Source organism: Simochromis diagramma, unplaced genomic scaffold (assembly GCF_900408965.1).
Source record: "Simochromis diagramma unplaced genomic scaffold, fSimDia1.1 OVJJ01000486.1, whole genome shotgun sequence".
Classification (NCBI taxonomy): Eukaryota; Metazoa; Chordata; class Actinopteri; order Cichliformes; family Cichlidae; genus Simochromis; species Simochromis diagramma.
The window spans coordinates 3,647,370-3,665,035 of record NW_024387047.1 but is presented as its reverse complement, the minus strand read 5'-3'; the positions used below and the strand labels follow the sequence as shown (position 1 = coordinate 3,665,035).

The 17,666-nt window shown below is 43.7% G+C and overlaps 1 protein-coding gene across 2 annotated transcripts in view; it reads right to left on the bottom strand.

Annotated features, from left to right (window-relative positions):
- The window catches only part of LOC120741660 (kinase non-catalytic C-lobe domain-containing protein 1), a 60,249-nt gene that overhangs the window by 15,480 nt on the left and 27,103 nt on the right, over positions 1-17,666 (bottom strand). For both annotated transcript variants that reach the window (XR_005697662.1, XM_040044640.1), the window contains exons 5-16: positions 17,377-17,494; positions 17,151-17,287; positions 15,017-15,646; positions 14,198-14,312; positions 13,918-13,989; positions 13,692-13,753; positions 13,424-13,582; positions 10,449-10,526; positions 10,208-10,295; positions 9,780-9,972; positions 3,239-3,936; positions 816-954 (exon numbers count right to left, since the gene is read on the bottom strand). Coding sequence is in view for 1 of the 2 variants with exons in the window: in XM_040044640.1 (XP_039900574.1) it covers positions 816-954; positions 3,239-3,936; positions 9,780-9,972; positions 10,208-10,295; positions 10,449-10,526; positions 13,424-13,582; positions 13,692-13,753; positions 13,918-13,989; positions 14,198-14,312; positions 15,017-15,646; positions 17,151-17,287; positions 17,377-17,494 (2,489 nt within the window). In the remaining variant the exon portion in view is untranslated. The remainder of the gene's footprint in view (positions 1-815; positions 955-3,238; positions 3,937-9,779; positions 9,973-10,207; positions 10,296-10,448; positions 10,527-13,423; positions 13,583-13,691; positions 13,754-13,917; positions 13,990-14,197; positions 14,313-15,016; positions 15,647-17,150; positions 17,288-17,376; positions 17,495-17,666) is intronic.

Genomic DNA, 17,666 nt, shown 5'->3' with positions numbered 1-17,666 from the left:
ACTTAAGTCTACCCGATGCCCAAGGCTAATTGTCAGTATATCAGTAACAATGCAGAAAGAGCTTTAAATGTGTTGACATAGCACTTGTACCGAAAAACTTACCGCATAGCTATTACCATAGGAGCTGCTAATGTGGTTGGCGAGGTTTGCAAAAGAAGGTTTGTTTCTTTTTAATGTTGGCTTTGAATGTGAAAGCGTGCAGAGGAGAAGATGTCATCGTTAATCAGCACTCCACCCCATAACTTATTCCAACATCTTTGTACTCTGCACCGTTGCACATGTAAATAAGCTACCTCCCTTCTCCTGCCACATGGAATTATCTTAAATTAGAAATCTAACTGTCTATTATAAATCAATTAATAGGGTCTGTATTTTGCCAGTTATTTCCATAATGGTCCTAATTTAAAACTTTGGAAAACATGCCTATAAAAGTTTACCAGAGGCCAAGGTGATGTCTTCAAATTAAACTACATCAAAATAAAATCATGATATGCAATATTATCTGTATTATCTGTATCTGTATGAATAATCTGCAAGATAACATTCAGAAACTGTGTCTATTCATATTACACTAGTCACATGATCTCAAGGTGACTGTTTTATTTCTAAGCAACATTAATTAATAATACTGTGTTGTTATTAGAGCATTTAAAAGCCTTTATATAAGGAGTTAATATTAGTTTATTTATGCCTCACTTCATTAGCTTAAACAACAGGCACTGTCTTTACAAGAAAAAACAAGCAAACAAAAAAAAAAAAACCAAACCAAAACCACTGTTTAAAAAGATAAACGATATGAGGAAAAAAATGCTTACAGTGTGGAAGTGCTGCAGTTTACCAAGCAATGCAATACGCCCAGTAAGTCATCTTCCCAGTAGAGATCAGTGAATCTCTCCTTCACGATGCTGGCAAACGCCTGGTATTGGAGGTCCCTCAAAGAGAAGATGAACTCCCCTCGGAAAATGAAAAGCAGATTTTCAAATGAATATGTCTGAAAAAGAAAATCAGTGCAATAAAAATGCAAACTGGCATTAATAGAACATTACAATCTTAGACTTCGGGGCATCTATTCCTTATAACACTGAAGTCTACCCTATATGGGCAAAAGTAGTGGGCCACCTCCACATTACAACTACAGGAACTGCAGCCATAGAAACCTATGTCATGAAGTTCCTGGCACACAGCTTTTGTGCTGATGGTAATGCCAGAGGAGGTCTAGAACTCTACAGTTATTGAGTTAGCGTAGCGTTTTTATGCACTATTCCCCTCAGCAATTGGCGACCCCCCCACTCTGTAACTTTATGTGGTGCTTTCTGGTTGACTTGCCATTCCACTTTGCAATAATAATTGTAATAGTGGCATCCTATAACAGCAGAATTCAGTGTACTCTTCAGAACGACTAATTCTTTCATAGATGTATGTATAGGCCGACTGCATGGCTACATGCTTGATTTTTACATAACTGTGGCAAAAAGCCCCTGAATTCAAAGATGTGGCCCAATACTTCTGTCCAAATAGTGTATCTAGTATTCCCAGAATATAGGCAACTAAAGGAAGCAACAGTGTTACATGTTTACCAAGTAAATGTAGGAACATTGTACACTGTGTGATCACAAAATGCAAAAGCAAAACAGAACATGCATGCTTCCGGTTGCACTCCTGACTCGATGAAGCACCCTTTGGGACTGGAGTGCTGTGTTGGCATGGAACAAACTTGCATTTGGTCTCTGGGTTATAGTTTGACTTACTCAAAGTGATCAGAAGGGGACTTCCATAGACTGAAGAAGTAATAGCAATGCTGGGAAAAGTCCCAGTGTGCACAAAGAGAAAACTCTGAAGAAGAGATCTACCAAATTTAAATCAGTTGAGGTTTTTATGTTATTATGAGTGGACTACCAAAGAATGGATTTTACCCTGTCAAATTAAGCTGGGTGTTGTTTGACTGTTAATTAGCTGTTAATAAAGCACTGTATATATTCTTCTATTATTTATTGATATAATTCAACTGCTAATGTTATGATTATGATTGCATTAATCTTACAAAGTTTGCACATACGGTGGAGAAGCCAGACCATGTGCTATTATATTTTTCCATTTATTAGTCTAAAAAGACTGATAAAAGGAAATTAGCTACTTCAATGTTTCTCCCTGCTGTATAATCCTTACTTTTGCAATCTGTTTTGGATTGACTATAATATCCACGGATAAGGATGAGTCTCCAGACCTGGGTTCTGTAGAGAAATTGATCACAGTAGTCCAATTCATTGGAATTGTTTGTCTGCTTGCCTATCAATCCCACTTATCATTTCCACTTGCACTTGAGCTACAATCAGTCTGCAGCGTGGATCTAGACATTACTTTTATTTTTATTGCTTAGCATTAGCATGCTGTCTATACAGGGGCTTGCAAAGAGCTGAACTGAAGTTGCATTAGCAGCATAATGCACGTATAAATAAAGAGGATGTATGTTATATCACAAGACGGCTGATAGATTTGTTTCACTAACTCATCTACACAAGGCATTTTCTAAAGGGTATAGCAAAGGTGGCAGTTTGTCGTGAAACAACAATGGCAATCTCCACATTTTGACTTTTTTTTTCTCTTTTTCTCTTCTTGACTTTAATTGCAAAATTTCGACATGGTGTTCTTATATTGTCTGTTCTTCTTCTTTCTTGTATATTGTTTTCTTTACTTTCCCACCTTTGTGGTATTGCTTCCAAATTTCAGTGTGCAAGAAAATGTACATTGACAATAAAAAAAGTTCTAAGTTCTAAGTTCTATTCTCAAAACGATTAACAATATTTTTTTCTTAATGTGGCCCTAATACTCAGTCATAACCAGACCCTGAACTTCAACAGGCAACAAACCGAAGAAAGAAGCGTAAAAGTAATGTAACGAGTAGTATAACGACTTTCCCTTGGGAGTAATTAAGTAACGTAGTGTGTTACTTTTAAGAAAAGTGTTCTGTGTAATATGTTCAAAACGTTAGGCTACTTTTTTGGAATAATGACCCCAACACTGATCGCAGCAAATAGGAGAAATACCTCTAAGATGCAAAAATACTAATACTACTTAGAGATGGTCGTGACTCTCAAAGCGGAGACAATGAGAACTCAACATGAATCGATAAGGAATCAAACCAAAAAGTAATCTCAATTATGGAATCGGAATCCTTTAAATTCTTATGAAATCCAATGCCTACCCACAGATATAAATATAACTATCTGTAGATACATACCCATGGCAATGTCCTCATGCCCATTGTCCAAATATCCATCAAGGGAAAACTCCCCCTTCAACAGATCGATCACCTCCTTTAAGGCAGGGAGGACGTTTGGGGAGCTGGATGTTCGAGCAGACTGGTTCTCACCTCGTGTTCTTGGATTTGTTTGGACCTTGTATGCTCCAAGCACACTGTGCTCCATGCAGGAGTCGGAAATGACTGAGCTTCCACTAAAATGTGATGATGGTGGTTCATACTCCTGTGGTCCAGGCCTAACAGGCACATTCAGACAGTCAATAAACGAACCATCAGTGCTCTCTGGAACTGTGATTAGCCCCTGCAAAGGCTGAGGGACCAAGGAGAGATTTATATCCAACCCGAGGACAGACTCGGGAGCCTTGACCTGCACAGGCACTAGAGAAAGATGCCCTGTTGTGGGGTTCTGCCGAAAGAGGTAATTATTGAAAATACCACAACCATTGAGGTTAGTGGATAATGGCAGAGAAACAGAGACTTCGAGATAAGATATATCAGGGAGAGCAGAAGGGGAGTCGACCAGCATCTTGCTGCTAGAAGTTGTAAAAGATGTAGTTTTCTCCTGAGTATGGAGATTGGGTTCAGTTTGTGGAGGAAGTTGGTACTCAGAGGGTGGAGTGAAATCGAGGCTGCTTTTCACAATTTGATCCCTGCCTTTGGTGAATCCATCCATAGTCCTGTAAAATAGACAGTCAATCAAATCATTTCTCATAGGTATTAGGTGCATAACATTTATTGTAAATGTTTTTTTTGTTTACTTTTTGATGGATCATAGCTATATCCTTTACCAAACTGTCTCAGCATTCATGGAAAATATTTTCATTCACTGGCTTACCAAGATTTAGAGAAGTGAAATGTTACCATTTGTTGATATATTTTTATATATGTGCCTGTAAGACACTAATACCAACAGAAAATGTATATGTTTGTTTAATACATAGAGCAATGTGTTGACTGACTGCATGCTATTGCTGTCTTGTCACCATCTTATATCGCAACAATATTGCTTTACAGATGGCAACTGCCTGCAAGTGGTCACAGACCAGGTCCCCATCTTAAAAAAAAAAACCCCAAAAAAACAAAACAATTGAAAGACGACAAAACTGTAAATTCAACCATTTACATAGCTGCAATAACTTTGGCTACACTACAGTCCCCAGGCTGTTTTCCTCAGTGTGACTCTAGCAGAGGTTATTGTTTACAAATCAGAGAAGGCTTGTCTCAGACCTGATGAAGACCTTTCTGCAACTATTTTATATCATTTTTCAAAATATCGTAGCGGGTTCAGGCAGCTGCCGCTCAACAGACTTCGGACGCCGGTGGCTCTAGACCATCTCTACTCGCCTCAGCCCCAGCCTCTATGCCCAACAAACCTCCCTCGACTGAGACAACCCAAGCTGTTGATGACCTGTGGCAGCGCACCAGCGTAGGTCTCACCGTTGACCAGCGCCAGTGGCTGAGGTGCCTCCTGGACGAGAATGTGGACATCATTGCCGCTAGTGACAAAGTGTCACGGCTGGTGGAATGAAAGGCGGACCCAAAATGCGGCAGTGACTGATGATTCGAGTGACGTTTATTTACAAGGTGGCAGTGGCAGAAACCGGCAACGAAGCGTGAGAAATTACTAACGGAAACCTAAACTGGGAGAAACTAAAGAGCAAACCTGAAATCTTAACGAAACGGAGAGCGGAGCAGAGAGACGCAGACTAAGGACAGGATACCAAGAAACACAGCGATACACAGATGAACGCAGACGAGCCGACAATGAACACAGACCGACACCCACTAAATATACACACACAAGGTAATCAGGGAATCACACACAGGAGGGAAGAACAGCTGAACCCAATACACATGATGAGCGGAGGAGACAAGCTGAACACAATGACGACAGAGACCTTCAGAACAGAACAGGAAATCCAGAACACGAGCCTTCAAAGTAAAGCAGGAAACACACAGACTGATTTACAACACAACACGGGGACAAGAACAGAGCACCGAGGACAGACACAAGTAGGGCTGATAAAACACTAAACTTCAGGTTCAACCAACGAACCAAATGAATCGTCCAAAACACAAACACACATACTGGAGTTCAAGAACAAAACACAGTTCAGGAGGCCGGCCCGGAGGCTGACCACTCAGAAGTCCAGGACAATTCATCTTCTGAGGCCGGCCACGTTGGCGACACAGATCCAAAAGCCGACCACGCGGAAGGCAGCGGCGGCGAAGCGGAAACAGTTCGGGGGGCCGACCGTGCGGACGGCAATGGCGGTGACTGGGAAACAGTTCAGGCGGCCGACCATGCGGACGACAATGGCGGCGACGGGTGAATAGTTCAGGTGGCCGACCGTGCGGACGGCAACGGCGGCGGTGACACAAGTCCGGAGGCCGGCCGCGCGGAAAGTAGCGGCGGCGTTTGGGAGGTCGTCCATATTGGCGATGACGCCCAACAAGCGGCCTGGCAGATGACCGACGATGTTGAGGTGGCAGTTGGGGACCTGAAGGCTGCGTGGCCCCCGCAGCACCAGGCGAGGCGGAGGCTGGACCAGACGAGGGCGAATCCGGAGCTGCGGCTGCAGGCGGCGTGGATGAAGCTGAGGTTGCAGGCGGCGTGGATGAAGCTGCGGCTGCAGGCGGCGGCATAGGAGCCGTAGGTGGTGAAGCAGGTGCTGGCTGAACGGTCTCCCCGGAACCGTCAGCAGACATGAGGATGTGCTGGCCAGGTCCTCCAAGACCCCCAGCTAACAAGACAAGAGGCTGGACGGGCTCCTCGGGCCCTCCAGCTGACGAAGCAGGAGGCTGGACGGGCTCCTCGGGCCCTCCAGCTGGCGGAGACAGGTGGCTGAACGGGCCCCTCGGACCCTCCAGCGGAGACAGGTGGCTGAACGGGCCCCTCGGACCCTCCAGTGGAGACAGGAAAGGGCTGGCCGGGCTCTCCAGAACCCCCAGCGGAAATAGTCACTGAACCAGTGGGCACAGGGGCCCCTGGCACATGCAGGGCTGAACCAGCAGGCACACGGGCCTCTGGAAAACACAGAGCAGAACCAGTAGGCGCACGGGCCTCTGGCAGCAACAGAACAGGACCAGCAGGCACGGTGGCCTCTGGCAAACACAAAGCAGACTGCAGCTGCACCGAGCATTGACTCAGCTCAGGCAGCGACAGCCGGGTGCAGTCCTCAGCTGGCTTCTTAACCTCCAGGGGTCCAGAGTCAGCTGGGGGCTGAAACCCAGCCTCTGGGGAGGCCCTGGAGTGCGTCTCAGTCTCAGAACTGGCCAGCTCTTGAGGAATGTTTTCATTGTTATTAGGTTTGTCTCTCTGCTTAGAATAAGAAGTTGTTGAACTGTCCTTTATGGGTTGAACTGTTATGGCTTGCTGTACCAGAGGAGTTGGTGAAGATGATGGCTGAATAGGTGGCTGAGCTGATAATAAGGCTGAGCTATTGACTGGGCTATGGATTGTAACATGGTTTGTAGTAAGTCTGGCTGTGGTAATGACTGAGCTATGGGTCGTGAGGCTGAATGCGGTGGAGGTGGCGACTGGGCTTCCGACCGGGCGGCTAACTGAGCTTGAGGCCGGGCGGCTAACTGGGCTTCAGGCCGGGCGGCTACGGTCTCAGGAAACACATTCTTGTAAATGACAGTTGCAGGCGAGCCAGGGAAAACACCATTATCCTCACTGGCTGCACAGAAAACGGCCCCAGAATAAACAGTCCTTAAATTGGAAAGCTCGTGATTATTGTCTCTGTTACTCACCACAGCCGGCAACTCAGACGTCTCGGGGTCCGGCTGTGGCAATGGGCGTCGGCGGCGTGATCACTGTTTCCCTTTTAATGACGGCTCAGATCGGCCGGGCAATTCCACATCCGGCGGGCCGTGCAAAACCTTCACCGCCGGGCTGGGTTGGGAAGCAGTAGCGGCTGGAGGGTGGAGGTGAAGTTCGTTAAGGATGAAGTCTTGTGCGAGCGGGTGAAGAGAGTCCAGTAGCCAGGGGTGAGCAGAGATTAACTGCTGTAGCCTGGCTTCTACAGCGCGGTGTAATTCCTGTCCCTCACGTTCGAGCCACAGGTTAACCAACCTTGAAACAGAGTCAATCAATTCCTCCCGAAACTCCTGGGAAGGTGCGGATGCTGCTGGGTCCATGTTTGGTCGGCTCGTACTGTCACGGCTGGGGCAGCAGTCGTGTTGTGGAATGAAAGGAGGACCCAAAATGTGGCAGCGACTGATGATTCGAGTGACGATTATTTACAAGGTGGCAGTGGCAGAAACAGGCAACGAAGCGTGAGAAATTACTAACGGAAACCTAAACTGGGAGAAACTAAAGAGCAAACCTGAAATCTTAACGAAACGTAGAGCGGAGCAGAGAGACGCAGACTAAGGACAGGATACCAAGAAACACAGCGATACACAGATGAACGCAGATGAGCCGACAATGAACACAGACCGACACCCACTAAATATACACACACAAGGTAATCGGGGAATCACACACAGGAGGGAAGAACAGCTGAATCCAATACACATGATGAGCGGAGGAGACAAGCTGAACACAATGACGACAGAGACCTTCAGAACAGAACAGGAAATCCAGAACACGAGCCTTCAAAGTAAAGCAGGAAACACACAGACTGATTTACAACACAACACGGGGACAAGAACAGAGCACCGAGGACAGACACAAGTAGGGCTGATAAAACACTAAACTTCAGGTTCAACCCTAAACTAATACAAAATCAGAATAAACACAAAGCACAAAAATGAACTTCAAGGAAACACAAAACGCTGGGTCAAAATGACCCAGGACCATGACACAAAGACTGCAGGCAGACGCTGCTGGTTCAGCACACCATCAACACTGGCTCTGCTCAACCCATCCGTCTGTGCCCACACCGGCTGCCCCTCTCGAAATGACAGGAGGAGCGGGCCCAGGAGGCACTGGGCGTGGCTACTGCTCAGGCCACAGCCAGCGGAGGGGGATGGCTCCCGTTGACCACGCAGCAGCTGAAGCGGGAGCAGGAGGCTGACGCGACATTAGTTCAGGTGGGGGTCTGGCTGGAGGCGGCACAACGCCCAGGTTGGATGGGGGTGTCGGGACAGGGGCTCGAAGTGAAGGCCTACCACTCCCAGTACAACAATCTGCAGACCCACGACGGCCTCCTATACCGGAGATGGCGGGCCCCCAGTCAGGGCAAGGATCTCTTGCAGCTGTTGGTGCCTCCGTCGCTGCGGTTGCAGGTGCTCGAGCTTGTCCACAGCTCGGTGGGGGCCGGCCACTATGGGAATGCCAAAACTCTCAGCCATCTCAGGGGACAGTTCTACTGGCCTGGTTGCCGACGGGATGTGGAACTTCATGTGCACTGCTGTGACACCTGCACGGCACGGAATGGCCCCACTCAACACTCCACTGCCCCCCTGCACCAGTACCTGGTGGGGGCCCCGATGGAGAGAGTGGACGTCCTAGGGCCTTTCCCCCGTCACCGAGTCAGGGAACCGGCGCATGTTGATAGCCATGGACTGCCACAGGAGGCGGAGGCAGCGGTGGTTCATGACTACACCCGCCAGGCCAAGGCCAGCGCCGGAGTACAACAGAAAAGAGCCGGTGACACCAGGTGCCGAGGGGGAGCTTTCGTGCCTGGCGACAAGGTTTGGGTGTACTGCCCGGTTTGCAAGAAAGGAGTGTCCCCCAGGCTGTGCAGCCACTGGCAAGGGCCGCCGGAGGTCGTGGTGCGGCTAACAGAAGTGGTGTACCAAATCCGCATGCCGGGCCCAGGGCGCATGGTGGTGTTGCACCAGGACAGACTCTCACCTTACCGACCGCCCGCTCCAGCAGCCGCCGGGGCAGGGGATGCTGGTGACACCCCATGTTCTGATCCGAGTGACTCTTCCCCTGCTGGAGAGAGTGCCTTTTTGTTGTTGTTGTTGTGCTTCTGTTGAATGCTAATAAATGGCTGTGCTCCCTGGCTAACTCGCGGGAAGCGAGACCAAACGACACCCTGTCTCCTCCTTGTCTGAGCTCGCCACAATATTTTTATATTTCTAATCAACAGAGTGCCTCAGAAATTTTTCTGCTTTTATGTGATCCAAGCTCCCAAAACCAGAGCTGGTGTGTCAAGTGACACACCAGCTCTGGTTTTCATTGCCAGATCATTTACAAACATTTTTATGACCATGACAACGACAACAAGTAACTATACGTAATAAGAAGGTCAACGTGAAATTACAGCTTGTGGTTTTGACATTTTGGTTTATACTATCAAAATGATTTGATTGCTTTAAAAAGTGTTTGCTAGTACGGCCCAATTTTAGGCCTTTATCTTTAAAGAGAACCACCCTAGCTGTTTTTCTTCTGATTTTAGCCTTTGTGCTAAGCTAGGCTAACCAGCCTCCCATCTAACGCTCAGAAAAAAAAGCACATTAGTGTATTTACAAAAATGGTTCTGAAACCTGTTTGTTTTACAAATAGATTGATCATTGTTGTTTAATATAATGTAAAGCCGTAATATCACTTTTGTATTCCTACCCTTCAGTGTCATTTGAAAAATGCTGGTCCCCCCCCTCTAAACCTCCTTCACTGGTCAGGATGATGGGGGTGAAGTGTGTGGCGGTGGAAGTGAAGGCCTCTGGGAGCTGGAGTTCCTGATTGACTGGATAGCTGTGGGGAACAGGGCCAGGCACAGGAGCCAGTCGGCTCTCAGTGGCCATGGGGACAAAGCCTACACACAGTTACCACAGTGCCATTTACAATATCAGTGATATTGTCTCGTGCAATGTACAAAATACCATCAGCTTTAATTCTGATTCAAATTAATGAGACCAAATACATTTTATTGGTTTGTTTCAGAGGGGGCTTACTAATATTTCATACATTTAGGATATGTAAAATATTGTACATGTTAAAGTAAAATGTATTGCACGAGGGTCATCCCTACTTAAGTAAAGCTGCCCTACCACTGTTGTTTTCAGCAGACTCTTCACATGAATTTTGGCATGTTTCAGTGGTCGTCAAATCTTCTGCATCTGAGAATTTTAAGGTTGGCTGAAAAGAAAATACAATATGTTCATGACAACTAGAACTGACTATTCAGTGACATAAAACACAACCAACACTGACCACAAGAAGCTGACACTGACACTTTACTAATACACAGGTACAATAGCATTAATATATCTGTGGTGAAAAAAGGTTTACCGGGTGAACTCTGCTGATGAGGTTGTTCCAGACAGTCTCTGCATTTGTCCCCTGGCGTGATAAGTAGTCACAACAGCTCTGGAACAGATCCACATGAGAGTAAGTGTGATAGCAATACAAGGCACTTCATACACAGATATGGATAATGTCAGAACTAATTCTCTCCTGAAATAGCTCAAGGGTTAAAAAAACAAAAAAACCCACGCAGCAACCCTTTTAAAAGGATTGACAGGGTAACAGTAACAGTAAATTATGGCATTTGTCACAGAGTTCTTTGTTGACATAATGACAAGGGAAAAAAGAGATTACTCTAAGCAATGATGCTTCTCTTTGAAGTTGTGATATCTGCACAGTGATAAACAAAATCAAAATGGGCTTTATTTATAGAAAACTTTGCAAACAAGAAAGTGTAATTCAAAGTGCATTTCATAATAAATGATTTAAAAAAAAGTGTCATTAGAATACACAAATCAGAGGTAGAATAGAAAGTTTATGATGAATAAAAGTATTAAAAAATGGGCAGGGATTCTTTTTTAGTGTGAAACCCTAAATAATTATTGCACCATATATGGCTTTGATGCTCATGTTAGCATATCTTTATATTTATTTGGAAGGGACATTCCACATTGATTAACGCCAGCACTTAAATTCATCATGTACATTTTTAGCAAGCAATGTTTACCATGTTCACTTCATAGTTTAGTATTCTAACATAAGTTAGAAATAAATGTATGATAAATTGTAGATACATTTTTGCTTGTATTTGCTTTGTATTTGGTGCTTGACTAATTCTTTTAGCATTTTACATTAACATGTCATTAGTACTAAAAAGAGAGCTGAGTGTAAAAGCAAAGCTCTCAATTTACTGGTCGATCCACATCCCTACCCTCACCTATGATCATGAGCTGTGGGTAGTGACCGAAAGAACGAGATCGCGGATACAAGCGGTGGAAATGAGCTTCCTCTGAAGGGTGGCTGACTTCTCCCATCTGGGAGAGGCTCAGAGTAGAGCTGCCGCTCCTCCACATCGAAAGGAGCCAGTTGAGGTGGCTTGGGCATCTGACAAGGATGCTTCCTGGGCGGCTCCTGGGTGAGGTCTTCACGGGATGTCCCACCGGGTGGAGGACCCGGGGCAAACCCAGGACACGCTGGACAGATTATATCTCCCTGGGAACGCCTTGGTGTTTTCCCGGACAAGCTGTAGGAGGTGGCTGAGGAGAGGGAGGTCTGGGCTTCTCTGCTTAGGCTGCTGCCCTTGCTACCCGGCCACGGATAAGCAAAAGAAGATGAAAGGATGGATGGATAGTACTGAATGCATGGGGGCATACAGTATCAAATGGGTGTTGCAAATCAACTGCATTTATTAAACTGATTATAAATAAGTATGACCACTTCTGTAAAAGCAGAGGTTCTGTCAGTTTGCTGGTCTGAATCATTGTAATGTGTGATAACAAAATGCCCTGGAGGAAAGCAGGGCTGAACTGCTTGACCCTTTTTTGTTTTTTATTTTAATTACTGACACTTGATTGTCCAATCAAATGTCAGATCTCTTAATGCAACCAGCCTTTCACTATAGATAGAACATGGCAGCACGGCTGAAAGTTTGTGCTGAAATTAGGTCAAGCAACAGGACAATGATGCCAGGAAAATCTAGAACAGAATAGCCGTAAAGGAAAATAACAAGGTGTTGCAATGGTGCAGTCAAAGTTGAGACCTCAACCTGATTGAAATGCTGTGGTGAATGAATGGCTTCAAACCTCAATAAAATCAACCCCTCTATAAAATAAAGCAGAAAGACAAGTGGGCCAAAATCCTCCACAATGACATGAGAGTGTCATAAAGTCTTTTATGAAACAAAGACTCCAGGTTCTGATAAAGTTAGTTCTACAAGCTATTGAATCATTTGGTTTGGTAGTTTTTTACATACTGCTTCTGCAATTTATCTGTTTTATTTTACTAACTTTAAGTCCTAGTAAGGATCAGATCTTTTTTTATTATGTCCTGATAAATAATACATTAGAATTTAAAGATGGGATACATTGTTTTTTTTTTTTTTACCATGACTTTATATCTGACCATAAAACTCAAAACCCGACAAACCTGTTTAGCATGTTAACATATGCTAATTAGTACTGAAGCCACAGTTGCATAGTCTGACATTTTTTATTTGCTCATAAGTGGAAATATTCGATGTCCTAAGCTTTACAAAAACCTCCAAGTCTTCTAGCGACCACAGGGGCCAGAAATACGGAAAAAAATAATTTGTGCAACAGCAAAGGTCACGAGGAAACCATGATATCAATGGAATCAAGCTGCTGCTGTGGCTCTTTGCTATCAAAAATCAAAAAGTCTGTAGTATTGTTCTGAAATCTTCAGTAGTGCTCTTAAACTAACAACAGTAAAGACTCCCCGTGGCCTCTAAAATGGCACTGGGAATTCTGTACTGCATTTTAAATGCTTAAAAAAAGTCATTAATTCTATTCTATAAATATAAGCACCTACCTTTGTAAGATAACTCCAGGCTTCTGTTTAACATGCCAGCGTGTTTGTTCTAAATTTAAGTTTTACAACCCAATTTTCATTTGTAACAAAAAAAAAAAAAGCACAAATACTGAAATCAAATTGTCATGTTGTATTTTTACAATAACTTTCTGATGACAAAAATATCACTAGCTGGAGACATTCTTGTCAGAAATTTCAGGAATTCAAAAAGCACTGTGATAGTTCATTTGAAGCTAATGTAGTAAAAGACTGTGATGCCTTTGTATGTGTTCAAAGAAGAAAACAGAGTAACAGCCAGCTAGTGATAAAGGGTTTTCTTGTCTGGCAGTGTCAGGCATAGAGCCCCACAGATAATTTGCTTTGACAACCACATAAAGACTTTCATTAGAGAAAAACTAGCAACTCATAGTGTTAGATTAAGGTGACAATTCATGTTTTAAAAAAAATTATAATAATATGATGGGTTATGATACTTTTTTAGCCATGTCGATGGTAGGTCGCTCGATAGGCGTCCTCTTAGCCATCTCCAGGAGCAGTCTCTTTAATTTCCGAGGCATCGCCAGTTTTTGATTAGGTGATAAACTGAACTTGGCTGTGGCCCAGAGAATGGCAGCAACCCCATACACGCAAACCTGAGCAAAGACAGACAAGAACAAAAAGAAGTGGGGTGGGGGTTAATTTGAAATAAATTATTTAAAATTTCGCTTTAAAAATTAATGAAAGCAGTTCTGACAGACCGACCTTCTCTGTTACAATTCCATGCTCTTGATATTCAGGAGCAAGATAAAATTCATCTCTAGATCCTGCAAAGGACACTTACAGTTAGTTCCTAAAGTCAACATATACTCATACACGTTGGATAAGAGTGCATTTTCAGTGAGTATTTTGAGAGTATACAACTAGAGATTGCAAATCCCTCCCCAAAAAACATGAAAAACACAACAGCAGATGACTAAGAAGTACCTACCTATGTTTTTAGGTTTCAAAAAAAGCACTTCTCCCTTGCAGCCCACATGCACCGTGTCCAGGCATAAATAGGCTAACAGAAAAGAGAGAAATCAGCTGCACAGAAGAATTGTGAGCTAGAACCATGTAACGTAATTTGCATAATATTTCTAGTCAGTTTTTTCTCTCCGCTTTGGAACTTTCTACCAGTCTATTGTAAGCGCTAGCTCTAAAATGAAGAGAAAACTGCTGTTGCAGGGATAGTTTCTTCCTGGTTTTGTGAATACAGTGGGTAAAATCACCTGGAAAGTCAATGTAGCTCTGCAGTGAGGTTAGGCAGGTGTAACACAGAGCCCACAGCTCATTAACTGTCAGCCTCCGTCCACAACGACCAAGCAACTCTCTTAGAGAGATCCACTGGAAAGAAAACAAGAACAAACCAATCTTAAAAAGGGAATGTGTTACAGATTAAAGAGTTTCAGATGCTCCCTCAGAAGGCCTAATTAACTCTAACTGGAGCAATTCCAATCTATTTTTTAATGCTTCTATTGCTGCTGAGTACCTATGTGATTACTCTGTCACTTGACTCTAATTTTATGGTTTTGCGGGTGTGAGAAATGTGTGGGTGAGCTTTTCATCTGATTAAGCTGTTTCAAAGAGGATTAATTATTTGCAAAAATCTGAAATCAGGTAACAGTTTTACATTACTGTATCTCTCTCCACTTTTTTTTTTTTAGAAGGTGCGAAGTACTCTGGACTTTTTTTATTCCCTAATAATCTTAGCAATCTCCTCCTTGGCTAGCTGCATGGTGAAAGCTCAACAATCTTAAATTATCATCATCATCCACTCAAGCATTTTTCACCAAAGCTTTTCAGCCATCTTAACATGAGCAAAGATCCTGTACTGACATAGGTCATACAGTGCAGTTAAAGACTATGAAATGAACCCAGCTCTTCCCTTCTTATTCCTCTAAAACTGCCAACTCAAAGCTTTTTTGAGAGGATACAAAAAAGTTGAGCCCACTTCAGCCTTCACCTGAGACCTCTGTTGTTTTTCTGCAAGAAAATACGTGATGTGAGCATAGAGCCATAAATTTAAAGGCTGTCTGGCAATGGCTAACCTCATCCTGAGATTCTTCATTCAGGAACAGCATGCTTTTGGTCATGTAGTTATTAGGAATGTATAGACTGTGGTTTAGTGAAGTCTGGTCTTCAGAAGAGTCCTGTTCCATGTTCAGGGAAGTACAGGACGAGGAGTCCTGTACTTCCTGCACGAAGTCCTGTACGAAGTCCTGGGCGCACTCCTCACACTGACTTTCGTGGCACTCTTGAATATTGGTGTGTTCAGTCTCGGCAGCATCCTCAGTTTCTCTGGACATTTCCCAGCAGTCCTCACTGTTACAGTGTGGGTACGTCTCACAGGACTTTCCCCGGCTGAATCTCTGAAGTCTGTTACTCCACACAGACTTGCAGCTCAAGTGCTCGTCTGCTCCTATCTCAGTGAGGTCGGAAACCGGTATACTGATGTCTCCGTGACTTGGAGGGGAGAAGCAGGGGGGGTTGTTGGAGTCCGGGACAGAACAGGAGCGGTTAAGGGCCCCCCTCACTCTGTTCAGCCTCTGCTGCGCTCTCCTCCTCACTGGGGAGCTGTTGTGAGAACGGCAATCCATCTCATCTGTCAAGATCAAGCTGTCTCTTTCACTGCCCTCCATGTCCTCAGCCCAGAGAGTGGAATCCCAGCCCCCACACAGCTGCAGATTGAGAACATTATCATTGGTTTCAGCTGTTTTGAAGGCAAAAAATAAACTTAATTATCTAGATGGTAAAACAGAAACCATAGTTTAGATAACTGAGCAAACTGAAATGGAAAGAACATAAATCTCAATTCTGCCCTTTTTCAACTCCATAGTTTTTTTTTCTTGATATTGTTATGCTTTACAATTTTATATTGTATTCTGGAGTTTTGTGCCTAAGGTGACCATATGAAGATATTCTCTCTGACATCACACAGATCTATGGATACAAATATGGCCAAAGAGTTTGGAGCATCCGAAGCCCGAGCTTTTAGGGATTACTGATAGAAATTAGGTCCCTATGATTTGAAACTTTTGCCAAGCTTAATATGAGCATCAGTGCAAATATACAGCACTGCCCAAAGATCTTAAGCCACTCTTTCAAGCAGTCAGACTTTCTTGTATTTTTAAGTTTTCTTGAGCAATAGTTATTCAGGCTTTCTGAAGGTCTGTCCTGCAGTCTGTCCTTAAAGAAATTTCAGGTAATTGGACAAGAGGAGGAAAAAAAGAAAAGACAGAACTAAAAAATTATCTATGGCAGCAGATGAACACTATCTAAAAGTCATGTCCTTCAGAAACTGGAGCAAATCCAGCTAAGATCTGAGAGATACCCTTCAGATGATCAAGAAACTGTCAAGAAATCATTCTAAGGAGGGGAAACGAGGAGAAAATGCTGAGGTATGCCAAATAATACAAGAACTGCACTGAGAATCTGTGGAAACAGGTTTTATGGAGTGATGAATCCAGAGATGAATTATTTTGGTTCAAATCATTGTCAATATGCACAGAGGAGGTCTGGAGAGAGGTACAACAGTGAATGTCATTTGTAAAACATGGTGGCGGCTTTGTCATGGACCACACCACCATTTTCGAAGTGGTGTGGGATCATCGTGACAGAGAACAGAATAAAAGTCAGCCAACATCCAAAGAAGAGCTCTGACTGTCCTTCATGAAGCCTGGAGAAATATTCCTGAAGATTACTTAAAGAAATTCCAAGAAAGCTGCCTAAGAGAGTTCAAGCTGTGTTGAAGAATAAAGGTGATCATACCAAATATTGACTTTCAAGCTCTTTATGATTGTACAAACTCTGGTAATCTAATAGGGGTATATACAGTAGAAGTTGTTTTTGAAATTCTAACAACAATGTAAATAAAATCTTGTAAAGCAAGTTGTATAGTAATATTCTACTCTTTGCAAACACAGTTAAATAGTGTATATGATTCCTTTAAGGAATGTGTTAACATGTTGCTTAAATCTGCCAATAACTTTTCTGACATGATGTTGCATCACTAGCTCATTTAGCACACAGTCAGAAAATGAAATAAAACATATATTTCAATTATGAAGCGACTTTGAATAGGTACCAACAACATTCTGGAAAAGCTGTTTGCTGGCAGTACAGGTTTTTAAAAATATTTCTTCCTCCAGCTGCTTGCTACATTTTTAAAAACTTGCTCCATACCTGCTGCCTGGACAGACCATTTGTTTTAACAGAACTGTCATGCTGATCTTTGGTGTTGTCATCTGAGCTCAGTCTTTTAAGAAGACATTTAGGTTTGGAATGCTGCCATCTCGCCTCCCAGGAGCTCTCCTGCCCATCTGTGGATGCCAAAAGAAAGAACAGCAGGAGAAATCACGGAAGAGACTAAGGGGCGATCTGTTTGAATACACGTGATGAACATGATAACCTTGAAAGTTTGAAACCGATTCAATGGAGAGCACGCGTCGTCCAACTGAGGAGAGTTTGCGGCACACAGCTGCAGAGGAGGTGCGGGACAGCCGTCCTTCAGCCAGAGACAGGATGTCCTGTGGGAGTGTTACACTTGCAGGTTTGCAACACATGAACAGACAACACATACATAGTACCGTGTGTATGTGCTACTTTTTCAAGTAGTTGTGAATAAATGTGTTTCTCCTACATATTTTTTTCATACATCACATACATACACAGTGTTTCACTGGTGGATATTCACTGGAT